This window comes from Geotrypetes seraphini, chromosome 9 (genome assembly GCF_902459505.1).
Source record: "Geotrypetes seraphini chromosome 9, aGeoSer1.1, whole genome shotgun sequence".
In the NCBI taxonomy this organism is placed as follows: domain Eukaryota; kingdom Metazoa; phylum Chordata; class Amphibia; order Gymnophiona; family Dermophiidae; genus Geotrypetes; species Geotrypetes seraphini.
The window spans coordinates 188,984,757-189,011,440 of NC_047092.1; the positions used below are offsets into that span (position 1 = coordinate 188,984,757).

The window sequence follows — 26,684 nt, forward strand, 5'->3', positions numbered from 1 at the left end:
TGCAACAAGAAGAACCATGTTTGCCTAATAGATGCCGACATCGTACCTTTAATTCTCCAAGACCAAATACGTGGCCATTGAGATGCATTAATCTGATGCTTAATCTCAATGCTCCAAATATCTCTTAATCCATTTTTAGGCTTCTTATTCAAATAAAATTTTAAATAAATGACATACCCAGAGACAATTAAGGAGCTAAGAAATAATTAGCATATGAAAAGAGAGTACTCGAAGGAAGATTTTTTGCCATAACATGTAAATCTGAGAGACAGGGTTGGAAGTTTAGAGGGGAAGGTGAGACCATTTGGATGCTTGAAAGAGATTTCTACTTGACGTGGTACAAGTGAAACATTGACAGAATTCAACCATGCGAGGGGGAGGAAGAGAGAACCCAGCTGAACAAGAGCTCTGATAGCAAATTAGGGAAGCACCCCACCACTGTGCTACATTTTCTCAGGAAAAAACCCTTCCTAGATTGAAGAGGGACCTCCAGAGAAAGCCCTGTCACTCTTCTGCACTCCAAATTTGCCATATTCTATAATGTGTGTTTTCTCTCTCACTTCAGGTCCAGCTGCAACTGGTGGATGGTGCATTTCAGCTTAATGACACATTTGCACAAGTAGTACAGATCCCACTGGAGAGACTGCTCAGAGCCTCCCCATTCTCTTCCCATCGAGCCAGCATAAGCCCCGTCTCCAGTACTTTACCTCGAGTACCGATACCAAAGAGCAGCTGTGAGGGCAGCCCAGCCAGTAACAGCTGTAAACAGGCAATGAGCTCATCCAGCAGTACAGAAGTACCTGGCCTCCCCAGGGCCACAGAGGATCATCATAGCGGGGCATTATGGCACCATTCCAGACGTATCCACAAAGGGGGTTCAGAGCCACATAGTAGAGGGTCCAGGCCATGCCTCTTCTCCATGTCCTACAACTCCTGCCCTGAAGTGCTGGGCTCTAGCTGGCAACAGGAAGACAGTGGGAGAGGATCAGAGACTGACACCTGCGAGAACTCACCTGCCACCTCTGAAGGGGGCTTGAATTCTGAGGGTGACTTAGAGGGCAGCAGCTGGGCCACTGCTGTGGCACTGGCTTGGCTTGAACATAAATGTGCTGGATTCTTCACTGAATGGGAGTTGGTGGCTGCCAAAGCTGACAATTGGTTGCAGGACCAGCTGATGCCAGAGGAAGTGGATCTCGCTAGCATTAAAGGGGCAGCACGCCACCTCTTTCTGCTGCTGCGTCACTGGGATGAAAACATTAAGCTAAATGTGCTTTGTTACAACCCTAACACAGTGTAAACTGGGAATAAGATGCACCCAGTACTGGCCTTCTCTGAAATAAAGCAATTTATCTTTATATCAGCCTTTGCTTAATTCTATCCTCCCTGGAAAGTAGGGTTGCTGACAGGTCACTCACAGTGCAATACAATAGCAGACAACTACAGTCTGGACATTCACCATGAATCCAGTAAACTATAGACTATAAGAACTGCCAAAATTGAGTCAGACCAAAGACGTATCTTGTCTAGCACTCAGCCTCCAATGATGGGAGCAGCAGATGAACTAAGAACGTACACAAGAATTAGTTGTCCATCCCATTTGACTGTCTAGCTCACAGGTGTCGAAGTCGGTCCTCGAGGGCCGGAATCCAGTCGGGTTTTTAGGATTTCCCCAATGAATCTGCATGAGATCTATCTGCATGCACTGCTTTCAATGCATATTCATTGGGGAAATCCAGAAAACCCGACTGGATTCCAGCCCTCGAGGAGGGACTTTGACACCCCTTCTAAGTCATAACTTTGGGATGCTCTGAACCTGGAGAGACATCCTGTTACTTTAACTAACTGACGTAGTATAATTCAAAAAGAAATTATGCCATTTAACCACATATTGTCCTGTGTTGGACAAATTATTGAACACAAACATAATCCTGATCTAATGGGACAATTTAAAATTGATGTAGCCAGGACAATTCATTGGGGGTGAATCGTCCAATCTCTTTACTCAGTATAACCAGGCTATCACCAATAGTAGGAGCACCCCCACCCCTCAGGCACCTGCAGCTATTCGGTGATGCCTTTTTAAAGTTATTTTAGCTAAAATTAATGAATTATATTTGAGCTCTTCTTTCTACATTATGGTATTTCTCTGAGGATTTTTAAATATATGATTATTTTATCTTGCATTTGCTTTTACTTTGTCGTCATTTTAATATTGTGTATGTAAGCCATATAAACCGTTAACCATATAACCATGTAAACCATATAAACCGCATCTTTGATCTGCTGCTTGCACCGGCCTAGTCTCCCCTTTGACATCACATCCTGGTCCTATGATTAGGAAGTGACACAGAAGGGAGCCAAGGCCAGCCGAGCAGGGGGTAGAAGATGTGCCAGCGACCTTTGAAGAGGTATGTTGGGGAGGGGTGGTTCATCATTGAGAGGATGAGTCAACATGGCTACATGGAAATGTCCCGTGATGAACTGGCCATGATGAATCATCCCATTCTTTAGCGTCCCTCCAAACTAACACAGAAACGGATGGGTTTAAGCTCCTCTGCCAGTAGGTGGAGACTGAGACACTAACTTTTGGCTTCAGTACAAGTGGGCTGTGCAGTCCCCATTACAATCAGTCTTTTCTCAGTCTCCAGCAAGTGGAGTGATAAGATTGTTTGTTTTGGGACTGTTGGATCTGGTTAGGGAATTTTTCTGGTCCCTTTTGCCGTCCGGATAGAGCTTGGGGGACCCACTTGGGGGTCCTATCAACCTCAGGGGTGCCACACTCAAAATGGTCAAGTCCCTCCCCCCACCTCTCCAGGTTTTCTATGTTTAGAGGAGCCTCAACTGTACGCCTGCCACAATACTGGCACAGACTCAGTTTAGAGTGCCATGTATGGTCTGCTCTAACTTGAGACAGCTGGTGAGCTGTGAGAAGTTTAAAAAAAAACCCAAACCACTAGACATAAACAGAGCATAATGTGGTCCTGAGGCTGCCATTTTTGTATGGCATTGTTATACGTGGGATTTTGGCGCATTCAATATGACTGCTTCAAAGAAGCAGCACAAGCGCGTTTTCTGTGGGCACCAAGTGGTGGATGCGGCTGATGGGTGCACAAAATGTTCTGGCCACCTCGAGGGGAACCCAGCTTCGAGTGTCGGCATGTCAGGCTCTTCTTCACACAAGCACTGCTTATTGGTGGGAGGCGCTAGTGACACCCGGACCTCACCTGCTACTCACGCCAGGGGTTCCTTGGCGGCTGGTGGTTTGCAGATGTGGAATTGCAGCCCACTGGGGATGCCCTTGTCACTGTGGCTGCTAGTGGTGTTTCTGTAGTGGCGGGGTCAATTTTGGCTTCGGTGCCACATTTGCTTTCAGGTAACATTTTAGCAACAGCGCTTCCCTCAGTTTTGGCGGAAAGCCTTGCCTGGTCCTCCCTTCGGAGGCATATTGCCACTTTGTCTTCCTTTCATGGTCTCTTGTGGGATAAGAGTTTGGCATCTTCTCCAGATGTGATTCAGTTCCTGAGAACTGTGAAATTGCTGTGGTCTCCAGTTTGGCCGTTGGTTCCTGCCTGTGATCTCAATCTCATTCTCTCTGTGCTAGTTTGTCCTCCGTTTGAGCCTCTTGGTGCCTGTATGTTGAAGGACCTTACTCTTAAGGCAACTTTCTTGGTGGTCATTACTTCCATGAGTTGCGTTTCAGAACTGCAGGCTTTTTTGGTATAGGCCTCCCTTCCTGCAGTTCTCTAGGGAGCGGGTCGTGCTGCAGCCAGTTCCCTCCTTTCTTCTGAATGTGGTCTTGTCGTTTCATGTCAACCAGTCTGTGGTCCTCCCGGTCTTGGGTAGTTGGGAGGGCTCACTGGGGTAGAGGCAGTTACGCAAGTTGGATGTCAGTAGGGTCCTTCACTCATATTTAGCGGACCCAGGAGTTTTGTAAGTTGGACTGCCTTTTTGTCCTCTTAGTGGGTCCTCGCAAGGGGGATGATGCTTCCAAGGCTACTGGATCAAGGAGGCTATCGCTTTGGCATACCTTCTCCAAAAGAAGCCTGTTCCGGAATTTCTCAAAGCTCATTCAACTTGGTGTCAAGCAGCTTCTTGGGCGAAATCTTCTCTTGTACCTCTGGTGGATATCTGTAAAGCTGTGGTTTGGTCTTCTCTCCATTCCTTTGTTTGACACTACCGTTTGGACATTCAGGCATGCCAGGATGCGTTGTTTGGTTAGCATGTTCTTGTGGCAGCCCTTCGGTACTGCTTTGGTACATCCCATCCGTTTCTGTGCTGGTCTGGAGGAACATAGAAACATAATGGCAGATAAAGGCTAAATGGCCCATCTAGTCTGCTCATCCGCAGTAACCATTAACTCTTTTTCTCTCCGAGAGATCGCACATGCCTATCCCCTCTTGAATTCAGACACAGTCTCTGTCTCCACTATCTCTTCCGGGAGACTGTTCCATGCATCTACCATCCTTTCTGTAAAAAAGTATTTCCTTATATTACTCCGGAGCCTAACACCTCTTAACTTCATCCTATGCCTTCTGCGGGCGCTAAAGGAGAATTTACATATTTTCCTGTTAATTTTCTTTCTTCTAGTCCCTCCAGATCAGCACAGATCCTGCCCTATGATTTTGTTCAGTGTTTTCGCAAAGAGTAAGGGTTTTTCTGCAGGCTTGTTTAGTTGTGTTTGCTTGTTGGGAGAGTTTAAAGAGCAGCAGCTTTTGGTTCAGCTGGTTTAGCTGGCAAACTGTGGGGCATTCTGCAAGGTTCTTGTTCTAATCAGTATCCAAGTGTTCCCTGGTTCAATTTTAGACTATTCCGTTGTCTTCTCCATGTGAGGGTGGAGTTGCTGGTGCTTGTTCAGCCTAGTTGTTTTCTGCTTGGCTATTTGTAAAGACTGAGTGTAAGAGGGCTTGTACAACTCACTTCGACTGTAGCCAAAAGTCAGTGTCTCAGTCTCCACCTGCTGGCAGAGGAGTATAAACCCATCTGTTTCTGTGCCGGTCTGGAGGGATTAAAAGAGAGAAAATTAGCAGGTATAGACCTCATTTCTCCTTTTAGCCAAGGAAGTCTTGCCTCTCCAATCTGCTACATTTTTAGCCTTTATCTGCCATCATGTTTCTATTATATCTTTCATTTGAATTTTCAATGCTGTTAATAAATATATTTTTGAACTGTTTCATGGTAGTTTCAATTTACCGATCTTGACTTTGCCTCATGCATTGTATTTTTGTTTATATTTGGTCTTTTTACTATTGTTACGCTTAACAAAATTGTAAGTTCTATGTCGAATTATACCTGCTGAACACCATCTTGGGTGAATCTCTTTATAAAGATAGTTAATAAATCCCAATAAATAAATGATTATTCTCCTTGATCTGTCTCCTACAGCTAAATGTGAAGCTGAGCTAGGTTCTCAATATGAGAAGTGCTTGTTTAGGGCTGTTAACTTTCAAGAAGATGGGGTTAAATTAACATACTCTTGGTAACTTAGTTTTGTCAGTCTCTATCACATTTAAGACAAGCTCCTAAAACTGTATCCTATTTTCAGCTGAAAATGTGTCTTAATTTTGGAAATAAGGAATGTAAGTCTGTCATTTGTTTGCTTTAATCAGTGCTAAGCTACCATCACTCCCTGCTCTCGTTAGGTCCTAGCCCTAGTACATTTTCAAAGAGGCCAATTTCGAAGCATAACCCCCACAGATAGGAGCACAAATATTTGGTATATTGAGCCCATATTGTTCCTGAAGCCTGCAAACAAAAAGACAGCAGTATCCAGAAAAAATGCTGAACGGGCTGACTGCAGGGAGGAGGACGGGGGACCGATGGAACTCGTGATCAGACAGCGAGGGAAACACCAGGTAACAACTTGCTGGGAGAAGGAGAAACAGGGGATTCAGGGGGGCGAGATCGCACCAGGGTGCAAACAGAAGGCAATAAGGTGGAGCCACAGGGCAAAGGGGAGCCACAAGGCAAGGGGGAACAAACCAAGGCTCAGGGGACGATAGCACGGGAGGGGGCTGGTACTCCCCGGGGAAAAGCGGGGAGGAGGGGTGGAGGGGACATGGGGAGGAAGGGAGTTGCGAGGGTAAAGGCGGAGGGCACAGCAGAGGCACCGGGAGTGGGAAAACGGCCTGAGACCCAAGGGAAGGCGGCCCAGGTAAAGGCAGAGGTGGTGGCACCGGGAGCGGGAAAATGACCCGAGACTCAAGGGAAGGCGGCCCAGGTAAAGGCAGAGGTGGAGGACAAACACTGGGACCTACAGTGCTTATACGCAAATGCAAGAAGCCTCATGGCTAAGATGGGTGAACTGGAAGTCATGGCCAAGGGGGAGGACCTGGATATAATAGGAATTATAGAAACCTGGTGGACAGAGGAAAATCAATGGGACGTGGCGCTGCCAGGGTACAAGCTCTACAGGAGGGACAGGACCCACAAGAAGGGGGGAGGCATAGCGCTGTATATAAAGGACTATATCTACTCGATTGGGATCGATACGGCAACAAAGGCAGAGGAGCTGGAATCGCTATGGGTCAAATTGCCGGGAAAGAAGAGTGCAGACATAAAGCTGGGGCTGTATTATCGCCCGCCTGGTGCGTCAGAAACAATAGGACACGACTTGGAAGCAGAACTGAGACAGGAATGCAGGACTGGAAGTGTAACAGTGATGGGGGACTTCAACTACCCGGGGATAGACTGGAGTACGGGTCACTCCAACTCCACGAGGGAAGCAGGATTCGTAGAAGCTGTGAGGGACTGCTTCATGGAGCAACTAGTCAAGGAACCGACGCGAGGGGGTGCTACTCTTGACCTCATCCTTAACGGATTAGGGGGGCCTGCAAGAGGGGTAGAAGTGGGAGGAACACTAGGCAACAGTGATCACAACGTGATCAGATTCACATTAGAAAGGGGGTCACCCATAGTGGGGAGGACCGCATCAACTGCGCTCAACTTCAGGAAAGGGAACTATGTTGCTATGAGGAAAATGGTGGGGAGGAAGCTCAGGAACGGCATTAAGATGGAGACTGCAGGGAGCGCCTGGACCCTCCTCAGGGACACACTGCAGGAAGCGCAAAAACTGTACATCCCCAGTTTCAGGAAAGGCCGCAAGAACAAGCGGCCAAAAGACCCGGTTTGGATGACACCGGAAGTAAAGAGGGCAATCAGTGACAAGAAAGTGTCCTTCCGGAAATGGAAGAGGGACCCAATGGAAGAAAATCACCAGGAGCACAGGATATGCCAAAAGGAATGCCACCGAGAGGTTAGAAAAGCAAAAGGGAAATACGAGCAGGGGCTGGCCAGGGAGGCAAAAAACTTCAAGGCATTCTTCAGTTACGTAAAGGGGACGAAACCAGTGAGAGAGGAGGTGGGGCCATTGGATGATGGGGATAGGAAGGGAGTGATTAAGGAGGATAAAGATGACACAAAGCTATGACGGGCAATCAGATCACAGGAGGATAGCGAGATACTCCAGAGCGACTTGTGTCAGTTAGAGAAATGGGCAGAGAAATGGCAGATGAAGTTCAATGTGGAGAAATGCAAAGTAATGCATTTAGGCAGTATGAATAAGGAATATGAGTATAGAATGTCAGGTGCAACTCTGGGTAAGAGCGAACAAGAAAAGGACCTGGGAGTACTGATAGATAGGACCCTGAAACCGTCAGCACAATGTGTGGTGGCGGCAAAGAAAGCAAATAGAATGTTGGGCATGGTCTCCCAAACTAAAGAAGGATATAAAACTGCTGGAGAGGGTGCAGAGACGAGCAACAAAGCTAGTAAAGGGTATGGAGAAACTGGAATACGAGGATCGACTGAAGAGACTGGGACTGTTCTCCCTTGAGAAAAGGAGACTACGAGGTGATATGATCGAGATCTTCAAAATATTGAAAGGAATCGACAAAATAGAGCAGAAAAAATTATTTACATTGTCCAACTTGACACAGACAAGAGGACACGGAATGGAGCTAAGGGGGGGCAGGTTCAGGACAAATATCAGGAAATTCTGCTTCACGCAGAGGGTGGTTGACACCTGGAATACCCTCCCAGAGGAGGTTATTGCGGAATCGACCGTCCTAGGATTCAAAAGCAAACTGGATGCACATCTCCTTACGAGAGGCATAGAGGGATATGGGTGACTAAAATTATGCCTGGTATACATCTGGCAGGGCCTCCGCGTGTGCAGATCACCGGACTTGATGGACCGAAGGTCTGATCTGGAGATGGTGCTTCTTATGTTTTTAAAGACAAGTTCCTGTTGAACCAGAATGTAGGCAGTTAGGGCTGCCACGTGAGCGGACTGCTGGGCATGATGGACCACTGGTCTGACCCAGCAGCTGCAGTTCCTATGTTCTTATTACCCCCGGAACTACAGGATGGACCTATGCTAGATTGTTTCAAAGGAAAACTGAACATGTTTCTTTTTACAGATGCATTGAACCTCTAATGCACTTACCTTATGAAACATTATCTTCATTTCTGCTTTTGTATTTCCCCTACATGGCTCTCTTTCCTATTTTATAATGTAATTCTTTACCTTAATCCTATCGTTCCAGTAAATACTGTATGTTTTAATGTAGGGGTCTCAAAGTTCCTCCTTGAGGGCCGCAATCCAGTCGGGTATTCAGGATTTCCCCAATGAATATGCATGAGATCTATGTGCATGCACTGCTTTCAATGCATATTCATTGGGGAGATCCTGAAAACCCGACTGGATTGCAGCCCTCAAGGAGGGACTTTGAGATCCCTGTTTTATGTACCCTATTTTATTATGTACAAACCACTTACATGACTGATAGGCAGTATACAAATTTTTATTATACTTGAAACTCATCAGTAGTAGTGAGTAGGGGAAGGAATAAAGGGAAGGACAATATCTTATCATGGGAACCAGGACCAGACAATAGAAAGAAAAAAATAAACCATCTTACCCGATAAAGTGGCAACTGCCAGGAATACTATGCAACAAACAGATGGGGAAGCTGTGCTGCAACCTCAGGCGGCAGATAACTTGAACCAGGGAGGGAGCAGAGTGCCCAAGAATCCTGGGAGTTGGAGTGCAAAGCCTGCCTCCCAATCGAGGAGCAGAAAGGCTAAGCCAATTAGCGTTCTGCTAGAATGGGGCTCTGGAATCCTAGAAGCACAGCCTGTCCTCCAATCCAAAAGCAGATAGGCTGAGCCAATTAGAGTCGGGTTGGGGTGGAGTTCTGGAACCCTAGGAGCCATGCCTTATAAAAACTCTTCCTTAGAGAAGGAAGCCAGCAGGAGGAGGAATGGATGGGTAGCTTTCAGGGTTAGAGGATCCTGGTCCCTGCATTCCAGAAGCAGGTTGCAGGCTGAGTTCCCTGAGGGGGAGGAGTCCAAAAAGGAAAAGGAAGCCAGAAGGGAGATGGGTGAGACATCAGCTGGAGGCCCTAGTTAGGGCTACTGGTCAAATGAAGAACAAGGGTGGTGCCCCTCATAGGATCCAAGCTTGAACCCCAGTTGGTGAATAGAAAGGAGGATCCTTGACTGGAAACAACTGTATCTGATTTTGCTGTTAAGATTAAGAAGCAGTACTTCGGATACTGCTTGGTTTTGCTTTGAGACTGGTGATGTTATCCTTGCCCTTATAACTTGAGTTGCGGGAACAAAAAAACTGTATACACACACTCTCATCCTCAATAAAAGAGCATTTATCCTGGTAAACTGGAAATCCTAGACTGGCTCACCATGCCCCCATGGAAAAGATTCAGCTGGTGATCAAAAGAAGCCAGCACAGAACTTCCCACTATTCCCATCACAACAGTCATCCCCCAGAAGTACAGACAAATCCCCAGGGGTCCTCTCAAACTGACAACACCATTTATGCCTTGAAAAGGGGATTTACAACCTGCAACTCCTCCCTGGTATCTAGCAAAAGAGGTGGGAAGCAAGGCCCAATCCTGAGGAAAAAAGGGGAGCCACCTAAGAACAGGGTGAGACTCAGAAGCTGTCTCTTCCCCATTGTTACAAAAATGCCAGTTCACCAAGCATTGATGCCTCAAGGGTCAAACTGAAAAAAAATAATAGCAGAATTCCCCCTGTGCTTCTACCAGGCTCCAAAGGAGCCTTCCTCTAACAGCACACACCCATGATCATGCACCAGAATGTTGGTGTCATTCGGATCTTCTAATCATCAGTGAGGCAAATTCTCTTGGGTTGGCATGAGCATCTACAGTACTCATGACGACCTGAAGCTCAGAGCCCTCATTTTCAAATGCTTTGGCATCAATAGGCGATATCACTGCAGTCCTCCAATCATCCACAGCACAGCTCCCTGGTAGAGCAGATCTTCCAGATTCCTCAGGGCTCTTACGTTTATTTTCTCTTTTGATAGTTGGTGCTATACATTGACAGTCCAAGCATTGGGGATCATGGACTTGCCAGGTGCTGCTGTATGATGGCTCTTCCAGGGGCTCCGAGGGCTATCTCTGTAGCTCTGCTAGATCTAGGGAATAAAAATCTGTTCTGAGAAATAATTGCTGATCCTTCCACATGACAATGATAGCACTGCCCCGAGCCACACTTGGCCACATTTAAAATGTGTTTATGAGTTTGATTTGGTTTTTCTGTACCTTTCTAAATGCTTTCAGTTCAATTCAATATAGGACATCATCCGATACCTTAATTAGAAATGCTTTCTTGTTTTTACCATCTGAAATTTATTCCCCTGGTGCTGTTCTCAGTCCCTGTCTCTGTGGTCCAGCTGTACAGCTCCTGCAGTACTGAAAGTTTCTATGGAAACGGGGGGTGGGTGGGGGGGAAGGAGGAGGAGGGGTTTCTATCGAAACAAGATGCAGAAGCTGAAGAGGAGGAGGATGGGTTTCCATGGAAATAGGAGGGAGAGAGGGTCCTGTAAAACCAGGGGGGATGAAGTACTGGGGAGAAAGGCTGTCTTATGAACATTTCAGGGGTAGGAGAGCAGGAAGTGCTGCAGATGAAATCAGGGGAAGGAGTCATAAAAGAGGGAAGAGCCAGAGGAGCGGTTTCCATGGAAACTGTGTTTATAGGGGGTGGGGTGTTTGAAAGAGGGAAGAGCCGAGAGAGTGGTTTCCAAGGAAACAGTGGAGGCCAGACAGAGGGAAAATCTGGGAGAAGGTTTCCATGGAAACTCAATGAGAGGAAAGAGCCAGGAGATGGCCGTTTGTGTAGTGGGGGGCGAGGGTTTAAGACAAAGACAAGCTGGAAGGAAAGGAATCTTGCCCACATCTGTCAGCATTTGAAAACAACTCTGACACCTGCAGGTTGAATATCAGTTGTAATGGGGGACTTCATGCAAGTGGTTGATGGTTTAATAGGCTTGGTATACTGCCTTCCATGCAAACATCAAGGCAGTTTCCAATAAAATATCATAACATACAGAGAAAGACAATTGTTTATAGGAAAGAGACAGAGAAAGAGGGAGCACAGGACCTCAGCACAATATAAAAGAAGGCTGAGCTAAACCTCGGGTAAGAAGGTAATGAGTTCCAGAGAGAGGATGTTAAAAAGAAAATGGCATCATTGCTCATCGTCTACATTGGGGAATCTACAGGGCTCTACCTCATTCCCTTACTGTTCAATTGGATTCTAAGTCCACTGGCACTACGTACCCAGGAATGTAATATTTCCTTTCGTATCTGTGCTGATGACATTCTCCTCCTTCACACTACTGATTCTGACAATCCAGATATTCAACCTCTATAAATCTGGCTTGCTAAGATTTCCTAGTGGTTAATTACAAATCAGTTAGTTTTGAATCTAGGTAAGACTGTAGTCTGTCGGCTTGCAGGACTTATACCACATCCAACTTCTGCTCTGCAAATGCTAGCTACAATGATTACTCTGGTTGATTCCTTCCTATATTTTCTTGATTCTCACCTTTCTTTTGGCCCCCAGGTTTTGGCCCTTTGCAAAGCAGGGTTTTGTACCCTACAGCAATTATGCTCAGTGTGCCATCTTGTTGATTATGCCCGCGGATAATTGCAGGAAACCATCCTGGGTCATTCTTTAGTGTCTATCTCAACCTCAGTCTTTCTACACCAGCATTCTTCAATGCAAGGATTGAGGGTCAGTGGCTGGAAACCATCCCGTGTCATTCTTTAGTGTCTATCTCAACCTCAGTCTTTCTACACCAGCATTCTTCAATGCAAGGCTTGAGGTTCAGTGGCTGGAAACCATCCTGGGTCATTCTTTAGTGTCTATCTCAACCTCAGTCCTTCTACACCAGCATTCTTCAATGTAAGGCTTGAGGTTCAGTGGCTGGAAACCATCCCGTGTCATTATTTAGTGTCCATCTCAACCTCAGTCCTTCTACACTGGCATTCTTCAATGCAAGGCTTGAGGGTCATTGGCTGGGCCCATTCATACTCTGATTCTTCCCTCTCTCCTTAAGGAATGACACAGAGATGGTTTCCCATGGTTATCTGCTAATTCCACTACCATAGAATGATGTAGTAATTGCAACTTCTCATGACTCATAGTTGGTTACACTCATTATTTACCAGTCAATATTCATCCAGCAATAGTTTTTTAAGCACTAACCATCGTCCAGCTAAATAAGACCCAGACATTCAATGTCAGTGCCATGTTCAAGTCCCCAAGCACCTGCAATGAAAATCCAGATCTGAGCAAACATGAGCTGGTGACAAAGTGTTATAAGATCCTGACTGAATATTGGATGGGACCTGCATAAGGGGATCTCAAAGGAAGCATTAACCAGAGCATCCCCTCTCGAAGCCCCCAAAACAACAACTGTACGCCATCCTGAAGCTCATCCACTGATCAACAACATCTCCTCCTGAAACCCTCCAAACAACCTCAGTGACCCCTCCTGAAGCCCCCTTCCTCACATTCTCATTGGACTTATCACTTCTGTTTTGTGGATAACAGTCAAAAGAGACGCCTATCACTCAGATGTTAAAAATCCTGCTGTCATATTTTAACTCACTTATTATACCTCCCCATCTCCTGAAATAATCTTGGGCTTGTTATGTTTTTAACACAATTGTTGCTAATTGGGGTCAGCCTGTTTCCAAGCAGCTTCCTCTATTGTATTCTATAGCCAAGGTAGATGTGTTATTCTTATACAATCTGACCATGAGCTTCTGTTATCTATCTAAATCAGTTTTGGAGTCCAGGGAGTGGTGCTGCTGTGGTTTCAGGCTTTTTAGTTCATCGGTCCAATTCAGCAATGAACTTTTGTAAGCAAGGACATTGGATTTGAATTCTCTTTTGTTGCTGTTTTATGATAAACATGAAAGGTTGAAGAACTGAATGAAAATCTGATGCAGTCACACACAGCTCCTGATGACGCTCATATAGCGAAATGCAGTTCTATGCCGGGTTGAACGATGAAGCTTTTATTTTGAACAACAGCAGCAGAAACATGCAATGAATTGATGATAAAGAATTTCTTAGCACACATGAAGAGCAATTCAAATGTAGCATGAATTGACTTTTTTATATTGAGAGGATAATACATCAATGATTGATCGAGAGATCTGGCTTTTAATTTTATTTGGAAATTTTTTTAGGCTTATATTTTTGATTTACAATGTTGGGTTTAAGATTTTGTATGATAATTGAAGAAATGTTTATTAAAGAGATATTTAACTAATAATTTATATGTGTAGATATAGCTTCTTTCTATAGTATTGTTTAAGTTAAAAGTAAAGAGATATTGCCTGAGTCCTGGAAGCTGCCTTGTGGAGGTCTTCAGGGCTCTCCATTATCTCCTACATTGTTCAGTCATTAGAAGAGATGTTGGACAAATCTGCTGGTTTGCTTTGGGTTTTTTTGTTTTTTTTAAATCTATGCAGACAACATTTCGGGTTTCTTCCTGTTCCTGAAGATTGGTTTACTACTTTGAAAGTTTTGATAAACTGTCTCAATTTAATTGAAAGCTGGATACTGAACCACAGGCTTAAATCAAATTTCAAGTTTCAAGTTTATGAGGTTTTTATATACCACATATCAACGGTTTTACAATCAGGTACTCAAGCATTTTCCCTATCTGTCCCAGTAGGCTCACAATCTATCTAATGTACCTGGGGCTATAGAGAGAAAGCTAACCCCTTCCCCTTTTTACTAAGCTGTGGTAGAGGTTTATACTGTGGCCCAGAGCGTCAGAGCAGTGTCAGACCATTTAGTGCTCCAGGCTATGGTAGAAACATCTCCTACAGCTTAGTAAAAGAGGGCTTAAGCTTTTGTGGTTGGGTCCAAATGACCATCTCCTGCATTTTTATTAGATTATTATTGGTTTTCTCTTGAGATTTCTTCTAAAATTTTAGGAGTAGAAATACATATAAATTCCGTGGTTAAAAAAATCTTTTTAACTTAAGAAGTTACATTTAAAGAAAATGTATTTCGATCCATTTGCATTCAGACTCATAGTTCAAGCCTCAATCCTATCAAGAGTAGATTATTGCAATATTATTTTTTGGGGGTGTACTAAGGCTTCCAAGGGATGATTGCAGGTAATTCAAAATACAGTCAAACCTCGGTATACGAGTACCGCGGTTTACAAGTGTTTTGCAAGATGAGCAAAACATTTGTAAAATTTGTGACTCGTAAACCAAGCTTGACTCGCTATACGAGCATGTCCCAAAGTAAAACATCCCGCATCCCCCTCTCCATACCTTGCAATGCACACTTTCTGATGCTCTTTCACTTCAGTTTTGCCTTTTAGGTGCGGCCCGCTCGAGGGCAATGCGTTTGTTCCGTCTGCCACCCCTGGACGATTGCCTTCTTGCTGGCTCCCTCCTCCTTGCTGTGTTTGCTCTGGGCTGCGGCGGCAGCTCCTGCATGCCTCCTGCGGCTGGCCCTGAGATGTTCCTTCTGACATTGCGATGACAGAGGGAGGGCTTCCGGGTCGGCCGCGGGGGGGAACATGGGAACTGTTGCCCGCAGCTTGGAACGAGCACTGTGGCATGAAGGTAGGCACCACGGCACAGTGAGGGCTTACAGGTCGGCCATGGGGGGAACATGGGAACTGTTGCCCGCAGCTTGGAACGAGCACTGTGGCATGAAGGTAGGCACCACGGCACAGTGAGGGCTTACAGGTCGGCCTTGGGGGGAACATGGGAACTGTTGCCCGCAGCTTGAAACGAGCACTGCGGCATGAAGGAGGAGAAAGCCAGCATGAATGTAAGCACTGAACGAAAAAGAAGTTAAAGATGCAAGGCCCCAGTGAGGTTGGTTGGCTGTGGAAAGAGCCCCAGTGCCCCAGTTCTGTTATGTTTATGTCGGTCGCTGGCAGCAGTAGCAACGAATTGTCCGAGTCTCCATTATATCCTATGGGGAACTCTGCTTTGATAAACGAGCGTTTTGGTTTACGAGCATGCTCCTGGAATGGATCATGCTTGTAAACCAAGGTACCACTGTACTGTAATTTGACTGATTTATTCTTTGGGTAAATATGTGACTCTTTTTATGCTAAAACTACACTGGTTCCCAGGGTTCAAGTCAAATTAGGGGTAATTATTTATAAAATTTTGTCTGGTGAAGCACCTTGTCATTAGTTTGCTTATTAACACTAAGAGAACAATTATTGTTGGGATTTCTTACTAAGAAAAATGTCTGATCTGTGAAATATAAGCCTTCTCTCTCCTACCAAATAGCTTCTTTATGGAATGCATTACAGTTACATAATTGAAAGATCAAGAACTTTTTTGTTGTGAAGAATTTGATGATGCTTTGTTAGTTCTTGAACTATTGGTTCAATTAATTCCTTCAATTAACTATTTGTGGTATTTGCAGGCTAAAAGCCCTGTGTAATGTGATTGTTAAACCTCTCCTAGGTCTCCGCTCCAGCAAGTTGTGTGTGTTTGTCACTTTCTTTGGGTGACATGTTGTGGTGGCTGTGTTAGTCCACTTTCCAAGGTAGTAGAAAGAAATGAAACCAAAAACAAAGGAAATAAGATGACACCTAACTGAATGCATTTAACCCCCCTGCCTTTTTCAAAAGCGTAGCACGGTTTTCAGCATCGGCGGCAGCAATAACAGCTCCTACGCTCATAGAATTCCTGAGTGTAGGAGTTGTTACCACCACAGCCGACGCTAAAAACTGTGCTACGCTTTTGTAAGGGGTTTACGATGATCTTTCCAAGGTAACCCTTCTTCAGATCAGAAATAAGCAAATGTTGACCAATAGCAGTCTATATAAGGAAAACATTTGCTTAATTCTGACCTTTCGAAAGCTCATCATAAAACGCATTGAGTTAGTCCAATATAATATCACCTTATTTCCTTTTAATTTTTTTGTTTTATTTCTTTATACTAACCTTCTATGGAGAAGATAAAATTGGAGAGAAAATGAGAGTGAGGGTGGAGGTGGAGGTGGGAGGAACAGGGGAGCAGATGGTGAGAGAGATAAACACCAGTGGCTGAAAAAGAAGGAAGGAGGAGGAGAAAGACAGGGAGCAGGGGAGGGGGAAGGGAGAGCCTTGCCTTTAAATTATCTTTTTGCCTTTCCTTACTAGCATTTCTCTTATGTCCTGCCCGGTTTATTCATTCCAGGATAGTCCAATTTCTTTGTATTTTGATAGTGGTCTAGGTTTTTTTTTTGTGCACTCTTTCCACTTTCCTAGAACATTTCCAAAATCCCAAATATTTTGGCTGAAGACAAAGAGCTTAATAAAACCATCAATGTTTAAAATGTTTTGGAATTTATTTCAGTAGTTACAGGCTTAGTCACCCAGATGGTAAACTCCAAACATGCTTCAAAAACCCAAAAATATTACCAATAAAATAGGAAACTAAAGCAGAATAATTGGCAAAGTGGTGGCATGAACCTGAGATTCAGCTAAGTCGAACTGCATCTTAGCTGTTTGATACTCAATTGTGACTTTTTTGTATTTTTCTTTTTGATTTTTTCATATGTTGTTATGATTATTCTTGATTGATTTTCGGGGATTTAAAGCACTTTTCCACCCTTTTTTGAATGCACACCTGCACTTTATATTTATTTGCATAAGAAATCTGTTTTGAAATAAGGGAACTGATGATGCACGGGGCAGGGTTTATTTAGACCGTTGTCTGGTGCTAGTCACCTATGAACACCTGCCTGGGGCTTTTCATGATGCGGAGTATTGACTGAAATCCCGTTATCTTGATCACTTGTATGATTTAATTCTTGCTAAATTTAAACTGCAGGTGTCAGTCTTGTCGAGAGTTAAAGGGTTGATTTTTTTTTTTAACCAATTATTCTGGTTTAGTCATCTCCAAACATATCACAACCCCTTGGCTTAAAACATAAAAAAATCAACCCAAAGGGTGTGTGTGTGTTAATTACAAAGAAAAATTCACCGCTATGTCTACTATATTCCACATTCAATCATCCATATCCTTATGAGGGTCAGAGTTAAGGAATGAAAGACACTGTCCTATGCACATCTTTCTTTTATTTCTTTATTTGTTCACCAAATACAGTGAAAATGGCATTAAAATTTACAGTGGATCATTCTTAGAATGTCATGGATTATTTTTCTCTCTCTCTTTTTTTTTTTTTTGCTTTATTGTATTCATAAAATAATGTAGTATTATTGAAAATATTAAGGTTTCCATGCAATTCAAACCAAAATAAGCCTTCCAAAAATAAAATTACAAAATTAAAAACACAACTTTTTGCATCCCAAGAAAGAGGCATCAAATATGTCTTTGAATACATTTGTAAACAATGAATTAGTATATTGTAATGTCAGCATTTTCCTAACAAGTTTCATCAGAAAGCAGAGCCCGAAGTATGACATTTCTTAAATGCTTTGCTCAGTTAAACCATCTCCCAACTGATACTAAGCCCAGAGCTTGCCAATATTCCCTCAGTCTTATGATCATGGAGTTAAATGCCAAGTATCTCTGATGCATTTGCAGACATTAAACTAGCACATCTCATCTCAAACAAAGATTTGGTTATAAAAATACAAATATGAAGAATTCTATTAAAAAGGATGGTGCCACTGTTGCTATGAACAATAACACCAGAGATGGGCACCAGGACCGGAAGCTCATGCAAAAATGATGGCGCAGAAATGTTTATTTTCTTTTGACAGCAGTCCTGTCTTCAGTTCATCTCCTCCTTTCGTTCCTTTTTCCATTCGCACAGCTGGCTTTGTTTTACTTTATTTTTGCTTCCGATCTGCTGGTATATTGAAACCTGGTCAGGAAAAGGGACAGGGTGAAAGCCTTTATAGTACTATGAGTTTAGGCAGGGACGGGTGAGCGTGCATTTTGATGGACTTGACATCAAAACATTGGGATTACTAATAATGAATGTGTCCATTAGATAGACATATATGTGTGAATACATATAGAACTGTATAGATGCATATCCACACCTGTGTGTTAGTAACCAGCTAGACACAGACATTGATGGAATCAGAAAGTGCGTTGCTGAACGGTCCAGCTCCCAAAGAGGTGAAATGGAAAGAGTGCCCGGCAGGCATGGTGCTGAAATGGACAGCGCCTGACGAAGCATGGAGCAGACAGGGGAAGAAGGCGCGTTAACAGACAGAGAGGCGCGGTAAGCCGGCAAAGCCCTCCCACAGACGGAGGTTGCGATGGAAAGTCTCTGCCTCAGATGGTGAGTGAGCAGCAGCGGTAAAACCGTGAAGTTGGCTTGGGTTTGGATTTTGGTGTGGAGATTTGCAACGTCTTCTCTACGTTTCTCCTTGTCCACAATCCACAAACATGCACAGCCAAAAGTGCTTAAAAATCGGTGGACCAGTCTGCAGATGTAGGATCCAGGTTGCTCTTTTCCACTTTACACCCCAGTAGGCGACTTGTCTGCAATTCCCTTTAGCACGTCATCTATTCGATCGTCTTCGATCACAACTAGAATAAGGGAAAGAAGGTTATTTTGGAAAATCATAGCAAACATCACAATCTACAATGGACACTTGAGCAATACTTTAATAATCCTCATCCGGTAATATGATTTTATATTTTATACCTAATATAAATGCTTCCTAATGAAAAGTCTCAAGAACCCCAGTCCAGTAAAACTGCTAATACAGATCCCTGTAGCTTTAGATTACAGAGGACTATTATGATGCCTAGAGGGTAGCGAGAAATTAATGAATCTGATGGGCAGACTTGATGGGCTGTAGCCCTTTTCTGCCGTCACCTTTCTATGTTTCTATGTTTCTATGATGAATTGCCCTGGGAAGGTTAAGGATAGACTAGTCGTTGAAATACCTTCAAAGGGATTGTTGAAAGGGTGCATTCCTACCCCTTCTGCACCCAGTGGCCCTTTCTAATGTCTATAATTATAAAACCCAAGTGCCCCAGAGTCTGGCATTTATACTGACGAGGAAATTGGTGGCACAGAAACATTTGAACAGGTAAGGCTGAAGAAACATTACTCTTACCACCAAGAGAAGAAATTGGGGACTGAGCGATAACTCATTAATTAAAAGAAGGCAGTACATAATTAGCTTGGAGGGAGGCAGATAAGGAGCTCTCAGACTGGGCTTTATTCGCATACAATTGATGCATTGATTGATCCTGAAGGACTGGCAGAAGCTGCAGGAAGCTGCCCCCCCCCCCCTTCCCTCCTTCCCGGGACTGCAGGGAAATCACTACAACAACCCTACACAAAAAGCCGATTTAGGCTTGGGCTCCCTTTCTACAGATGCAATTTCCATATACGATTTCCAGGTCTGCACTGAAGGAAAAATCTGAGATCTCAGTCTGCCTCTGCCTTTGTGGAAATTCCTCTCCTGGATTCTCTTACCTCTCTTGGCTCTCCCGATCTGCCCCAGCTTGGGTGGTCTCTTCTGCTGGTTGCCTCCAAAGAAGGAACTAGTGTCCTGGAGGCGGCAGCTGAAGGAGATCTGACCGACTTCGGGGTCATCTCCATAGTGAGCCATTTTCTCCTCACTGTAGGGCAGAATCTCAGACATGATTATCACCCTGAAAATGGAAGAAAAAAAAGAGCTGGTGGTAGTCAACAAAATGTCTTCCTTTGGCTAGGAAGGGAAAGGTGGATTTGATGACTTCCTCTCCTGGACTGGATTGCCTGGGAAGGATTAATGGAGCAGCAAAAAGCTGGAGCTTCTGCTCCCTGCAGTGGCTGGTAGCCTTTAGAGAAATCTGAAGAGAGGGCTGGGAGAATCCTACATCACAAGGAACCCCAGGCGGAAGAATGATGTCATTTCTCTGGAGCTCAGCTTCATCCCCCCCCTCCTTTAGGCTGCAAGAGGAGGCAAGTGTGGCATAGCAATGAGACTGCAGCAAAACAAGGCCAGGATGAATGAGCCAGGGGAGAGGGAGGGAGGAGTGGATTTCTCTTTTCTTCTCTCTGGCTTTCATGAATCAATGGGATTGAAAACAAAACAGGTTCAGCTGGCAAATTGGAATAATTGTATCCTTTAAGATGTAGGCTGTGGGGACCCTAGCGATTTGGCATACCCTTCAGATTTTCAGAGCATAGTCATTTACACTGGAATGGGAACATTAATCTGGCTACATGCTATTCTGCACATACTATCTTCAACAGCATGCACTTAGCATGTGAGCATCCACACCATACTAAAGCAGAATTTACCTGAAGACTTCTGTAAACCAGCTAAAAGCATTACATCTAATCTATAAAATCAGAGATGCATATTTAACTGGTTATGCAGCATTGCATAAAGAAAACCAGGAGGCTACGTTTCTTAAAGGGACAGGCTCTAAACTGGTGCATTTGTGGTGCTTAAAAGTAGTCTTCCATGTGCATTACACAGCCTGATATTATCCACGTAACTTGTGAAAGCACAGCTAGGCAACTTATGCATTTGCCTACTCACTAGTGAGAGCGAATATCTGGCCCTTTTTTAAAATTTTGTTCTAATGTAAATGAAACACTCACATAAAAAGATAATGCACAAAGACAAGTAGAAGAATGTCCCATTTCCTCCTTTCTGGCCATAACATTCTGAAAATAATATCAAAGAAAAATCCATTTATTGCTGGGTGACCCACAGCTTAGGTCCAACAACATCTTCCAGTTCTAACTGAATGCATAACCTAAATGAGACGGAGTCCTCTATGACCTTCTGGCACAACTCATTCCTCCTCACAGGACCTAACAGCATCCATCATGGTAATGCGCATGGAGTCAGACTCCATGGCACGATCACGGACATCCGGCCGAATATTATGATGCATGCAGTACAGCACCGTGATGTTCGGTATCTTCTCCGGTCTTCATTTTTTTACATTTATGTTTATTATCTTGCATGATAATTCACAAAACAGCATTATTATGGTACAAACTCAAAGAACATCACAATATTTATGAAAAATAGCATGAGCTAATAAGTAGGTATTATTTTCAATAAACCTTAATATCAAGAACAGCCCGCTATCCTCCCTTACCTCCATAACCCAACTACACTGGCAACTGGGAATGCATAGGTTAACATCCCTATGCTCTGGAATGAGAGGGCATAGGATGAAGTTCAAAGGTGATAGGCTCAGGAGTAACGTAAGAAAATACTTTTTTTAACAGAAAGGGTGGTAGAAGCATGGAATAGACTTCCAGTAGAGGTGATGGAGACGATTACTGTGTGTGAGTTTAAGAAAGTGTGGGACAGGCACATGGGATCTCTTAGGGAGAGGAGGAGATAGAGGATGTTGTTGATGGCAGACTGGAAGGGCCATTTGGCCTTTATCTGCCATCATATTTCTATGTTTCGGTGTTTATCTCTGTTCAGCTGTTATCCTATATTGGCCAAACAACATATCTGGGAAAGGTCACCAGGTACTTTGCCAATATATCGATACTACAGATGTAATAGAGGTCCAGAACACTAATTTAAGTGGACACAACCAGAACTTATGTCTCAGGGAAGCTCCAGGTTGTTGACACTTTGGTCAAAGATCATTGTGTCTCAATTTAGCCAAAAATGCTCTGTGTGGTGAAAGCAAAGTTACTTACCTGTAACGGGAGTTCTCCGTGGACAGCAGGATAAGTCAGCCACACTTTTGGTGACATCATCTACGTTCCCAATTCGGAATTGCTCTCCCAGAGCTCAGGTGAGGCTTTTGGGAGCCCTATATATACCTGTTCTGGTCCTCACTAATCCAGTGATTCCCTTAGCTTGAGTCTTATTGCAGCATCACCCATAGGGGAGGAGGGAGGGTCAGTGTGGCTGACTTATCCTGCTGTCCACGGAGAACTCACGTTACAGGTAAGTAACTTCGCTTTCTCCATGGACAAGCAGTATAAGTCAGTCCCACTTTTGGTGACTCTCCAGCTGTGGGGTGCAGAAGGTGTAAAAGGACGGGGTCCCCGATGGGGCTGGTCCCCTCTGTGTCCCTGCTATCTCGCTGCGGTACGGTGAGGCTGCATAAATGTCAGGTGAGGGGCAGAGGCTACAACCACAATTACTGAGACCAGTCAGAGTTATGCGTTGTAAACAATAGGAACTTTATTTTGGTCCTTAGAACTGGACCAACACTTTTTTTGTATCTCAATAACAGATAGCGAATATAGCAAATATATCACCAATGTGGTGTCTGAGTAACACTTTTTGTGTAAGACTGTGTAAAAAACGAACTGTGCAAATTGTGCCAACATGGCAGAATATAAGCTGTCTAACAATCTCTTCTATCTGATTCAGACTAATAGTCCTGTTCAGCTAGTCCGGGTATTGGTGTCCTTTGCTGTGTCTGTTTTGGTCACCATTTGTAGTATGTTGAGACCAAAGTCATTAGAAGACTGCAGCGGTCGATCCAGGCAATAGTGTCTGGTGAAGGTGTGCGGGGTAGACCATGTGGCTGCTCTGCAAATGGGCTGAAGTGGTGTGTTGCTGAGGTTTGCCAATGTTGTGGCCATGGCCCTAAGTTGGTGTGCTGTGGCCTTTCCCTCAAGGGACACTCCCTCTTGCTCATAGCAGGAGGCAATGCAGTTTGAGATCCAGTTGGATATAGTGCATTTCCACACTGGTGTTCCTGGCTTGTTGGGGTCATAGAATACGAATAGTTGTACTGCCTTTCGCCAGGGTTGTGTTTGTTGAATGTATAGGCGAAGGGCACGGGTGCAGTCTAATGTGTGTAGGAGTTGTTCCTTGCTGTTAGTATGTGGTCCCGGACAGAAGGAAGGGAGCACTATCGATTGGTTTATGTGAAAAGGTGAGACTACCTTTGGTAGGAATTTGGGGTGGGTTCTCAGCACTGCGTGATCATGAAGGAGCTTTGTATATGGTGGGTATGTCACCAGGGCTTGCAGTTCACTGATGCATCTCGCTGATGTGATGGTGATGAGAAAAACTACTTTCCAGGTGAGGAATTTGATTGGTGCCTCCTCCAATGGCTTGAAGGGGTGCGCTGTTAACCTGCGGAGGATGATGCCCAGGTCCCACGCGGGCGGTGGGCAGCGTACCGAGGGGTGCAGGTTTATAAGCCCTTTCATGAACTTGGACACTAGCGGGTGTGTGGCTAGGGTCCTGTCCTCGATGTGGTTGTGGAACGCTGATATAGCGCTCAGGTGGACCCTTATGGAGGATGTTCTGAGGCCCGTTGTGGATAGGTTAAGTAAGTATTGGAGTACTGCTGGGACCTGGCAGTTCAGTGGGTCTTCTCCTTTTGAGACACACCATATGTGGAATCTTTTCCACTTGAGCATGTATGATTTTCTAGTTGACGGGTATCTGGTTGCTAGTAGTACCTCAGTCACCCCTGTTGACATGTGGAAAGGGTCCAGGATTAGCCTTTCAACATCCATGCTGTTAGTGCTAGTGTTTTCAATCTGGGATGTAGAGTTTGTCCCTAGTCCTGGGTGATCAGGTCTGGTTGCAGTGGTAGGCTGATAAGCGGCCGTGTCAACAGCCGATGTAGGAAGGGGAATCACACTTGTCACGGCTAGTAGGGCGCAATGAAGATCACTGTAGCTGCCGCCTGCCTGATCTTCTGAAGTGCTCTGTGGATGAGTGGTATGGGGGGGGGAAGGCGTAGAGCAAGTGTTTTCCCCAATGTATGGCAAAAGCGTCCCTGGTTTGGCTATATTGTGCTGGTCTTTTGGAGCAGAATTGAGGGCACTTCTTGTTGTCCTCTGCTGCGAAGAGGTTCCACTTGTTGGAAGAGGTCCTGGGTTACCTCTGGGTGGAGGGACCATTCGTGTGGGTCCAGCTTTCTGCTGAGGCTGACCGCCAGGGCATTGTTCTGGCCCGGGAGGTAGGTGGCCTGGATGAGAGTGTTGGTTGATAAAGCGAATGTCCAGATTTTGTGGGCCTGGATTGGCCACCTTGAGAACGGGCTACTGGACTTGATGGACCATTGGTCTGACCCAGTAAGGCTATTATTATTTTCTTACTTTATTCACATAATTGTGAAGTTTCACAATGACTATCTGGGGTCTCAAATCGTGGGCTGGTTTCTGGCCTAGTCTATATGCACACTCTAATTGAGCAGGGCCCAGGCCAGCATGCATTGGCAGTTACATTTCCAGCCAGTGCTCTAGCTCCAAAAAAAGATTTTGTTCTGGAATAGATACCCAAGATGCACAACTTCCCTCTTTGAAATCTGTTTCCTAGATATTCCAACTTCTCGGCATGAATTTTTACCAAAGACTGCTGTAACTTCTGGCTTTCCGCAATCGAACCCTGCTTCCAAATCCATTGTTCTTTGTAGTTTCTGTAAGTATAGACTCTAAATTGGTTAGCTGATTAGATGACTGCATTAACTACCCACTACATTCATTAACTCTGTCAGTGCAGCTTCAGTGAACTGCATCACGGGGTTCGAGGGTGATTCAGCCCCAGACATATCTCCTCATATAGGATTCTTCAATGAGTAAGTTTTGTCGGTTAGCAAATCTGTGAAGTCTGTTAGCAATAATGAGGTCTTTTAGGAACCTGGGATCTCGGAGCGAGAAAGACATATCTTTCTCATTTACAGTATCACATGACCTCTGTCACTGGCCTTCATTTTAATTGCCTGCCCGAATGGTTCAAGCAATAGAACAGACTTTTCAGAACCTCAAATGTCCCCTGAATGACCAATCTTGTGGTGACGATACCTCACCGAGTGATCTCTCTGTGGTCAAACACGGTGCAAACAGAGGTGAAGGCAGCAGCATGGTTTGCAGTCGTAGCCTGGATCTCCTACCCAGAATGAAGGTTGTAAGAATAATAATTGTAATGTTACTACGACGTGTATTGTTAACAGCTCTGCTGAAAGCAGCAGTGTGCAATTGTGTCGCTGTTTTACTGCAATAAGTGGCTGTCACAAAAGAAAGTTTGTACACTCTCTCTATGCCATACAGTAATGAGAACAATTCTATTAAAGAGGTTCCTTCCCCACAGAGCTTACAGAAAGAAGATGTACTGTAACCAATGCAAGAATCAGCCTTCTGTGCCTTGTCAGGAGAGGTTAGAAGAACAAATCAACGGAATATTTCATGGTGGAAATGCTTCCTCTCGTGCTAGACTACTTCTCCGTTAGCAGAGAGTGCTAAAATCAGAATAAGTGCCATAAGAACATAAGAATTGCCGCTGCTGGGTCAGACCACAGGTCCATCATGCCCAGCAGTCCGCTCACGCGGTGGTGCCTAGGTCAAAGACCAGTGCTCTAAATGAGCCCAGCCTCACCTGCGTATGTTACAGTTGAACAGGAACTTGTCCAACTTTGTTTTGAATCCCTGGAGGGTGTTTTCCCCTACGACAGATTCCGGAAAAATGTTCCAGTTTTCTACCACTCTCTGGGTGAAGAAAAACTTCCTTATGTTTGTACAGAATCTATCCCCTTTCACCTTTAGAGAGTGCCCTCTCGTTCTCCCTACCTTGGAGAGGGTGAACAATCTGTCTTTAACTGCTAAGTCTATTCCCTTCAGTATTTTGAATGTTTCGATCATGTCCCCTCTCAGTCTCCTCTTTTCAAGGGAGAAGAGGCCCAGTTTCTCCAATCTCTCACTATACGGCAACTCCTCCAGCCCCTTAACCATTTTAGTCGCTCTTCTCTGGACCCTTTCTAGTAGTACCATGTCCTTCTTCATGTATGGCGACCAGTACTGGGATGCAGTACTCCAGGTGATGGCGCACCATGGCCAGGTACAACAGCATGATAACCTTCTACGATCTGTTCATGATCCCCTTCTTTATCATTCCTAGCATTATGTTCACCCTTTTCACTGTTGCCACGCATTGCGTGGATGGCTTCATCGACTTGTTGATCAGAACTCACAAGTCTCTTTCTTGGGAGGTGTCTCCAAGTTCCGCCCCGGACATCCTGTATTCGTGCATGAGATTTTTATTACCGACATGCATCACTTTACACTTATCCACGTTGAACCTCATCTGCCATGTCGATGCCCATTTCTCAAGCCTGATTATGTCACGTTGCAGATCATCACAATCCCCCTGTGTCTTCACTACTCTGAATAACTTCATATCGTCCACAAATTTAATCATCTTACTCGTCGTACCAATGTCCAGATCATTTATAAAGATGTGGAAGAGCACAGGTCCAAGCACCAAGCCCTGCGGAACCCCACTGGTGATGCTCTTCCAGTCCGAGTATTGTCCATTTACCCCCTACTCTCTGTTTCCTATGCTCCAGCCAGTTTTTAATCCACATGAGTATTTCACCCTCAATTCCATGGCTTGCAATTTTCCGAAGTAGTCGTTCATGTGGAACCTTGTCGAACATCTTCTGAAAATCCAGATATACAATGTTGAGCTGGTCGCCCTTGTCTATCTGCCTGTTTACTTCCT

At 44.6% G+C, this 26,684-nt stretch overlaps 2 protein-coding genes across 7 annotated transcripts in view; one reads left to right on the forward strand and one right to left on the reverse strand.

The window, feature by feature from the left end:
- VWA5B2 (von Willebrand factor A domain containing 5B2) overlaps positions 1 to 4,366 on the forward strand; it is a 125,107-nt gene extending 120,741 nt beyond the window's left edge. For all 5 annotated transcript variants that reach the window (XM_033958782.1, XM_033958781.1, XM_033958783.1 and 2 more), the window contains one exon: positions 566 to 4,366. In XM_033958782.1, the coding sequence (XP_033814673.1) occupies positions 566 to 1,297 (732 nt within the window). In that variant the 3' untranslated portion in view covers positions 1,298 to 4,366. The remainder of the gene's footprint in view (positions 1 to 565) is intronic.
- A 13,211-nt stretch (positions 4,367 to 17,577) lies between these two features.
- CAMK2N2 (calcium/calmodulin dependent protein kinase II inhibitor 2) lies at positions 17,578 to 21,115 on the reverse strand. 2 transcript variants are annotated; one of them, XR_004540692.1, is made up of 3 exons: positions 19,721 to 21,115; positions 18,324 to 18,819; positions 17,578 to 18,142 (listed from the first exon to the last, which is right to left on the reverse strand). XR_004540692.1 is itself a non-coding variant. In XM_033959300.1 (2 exons), exons 1-2 carry the CDS (start codon positions 19,887 to 19,889, stop codon positions 18,749 to 18,751), a joined length of 240 nt encoding a protein of 79 aa, XP_033815191.1. In that variant the 5' UTR covers positions 19,890 to 21,115; the 3' UTR covers positions 17,578 to 18,748. The 2 variants fall into 2 exon arrangements, 1 of the variants encoding a protein (XP_033815191.1); XM_033959300.1 differs by having other exon boundaries at positions 17,578 to 18,819.
- Positions 21,116 to 26,684: the final 5,569 nt, after the last annotated feature.

Excerpts from the sequence above, each read along its gene's own strand:
- CAMK2N2 (XM_033959300.1), bottom strand. The coding sequence starts at position 19,889 with ATGTCTGAGATTCTGCCCTACAGTGAGGAGAAAATGGCTCACTATGGA. Across the intron at positions 18,820-19,720 it reads GATCGGGAGAGCCAAGAGAG|TTGTGATCGAAGACGATCGA; the intron begins GTAAGAGAATCC and ends CCCTTATTCTAG.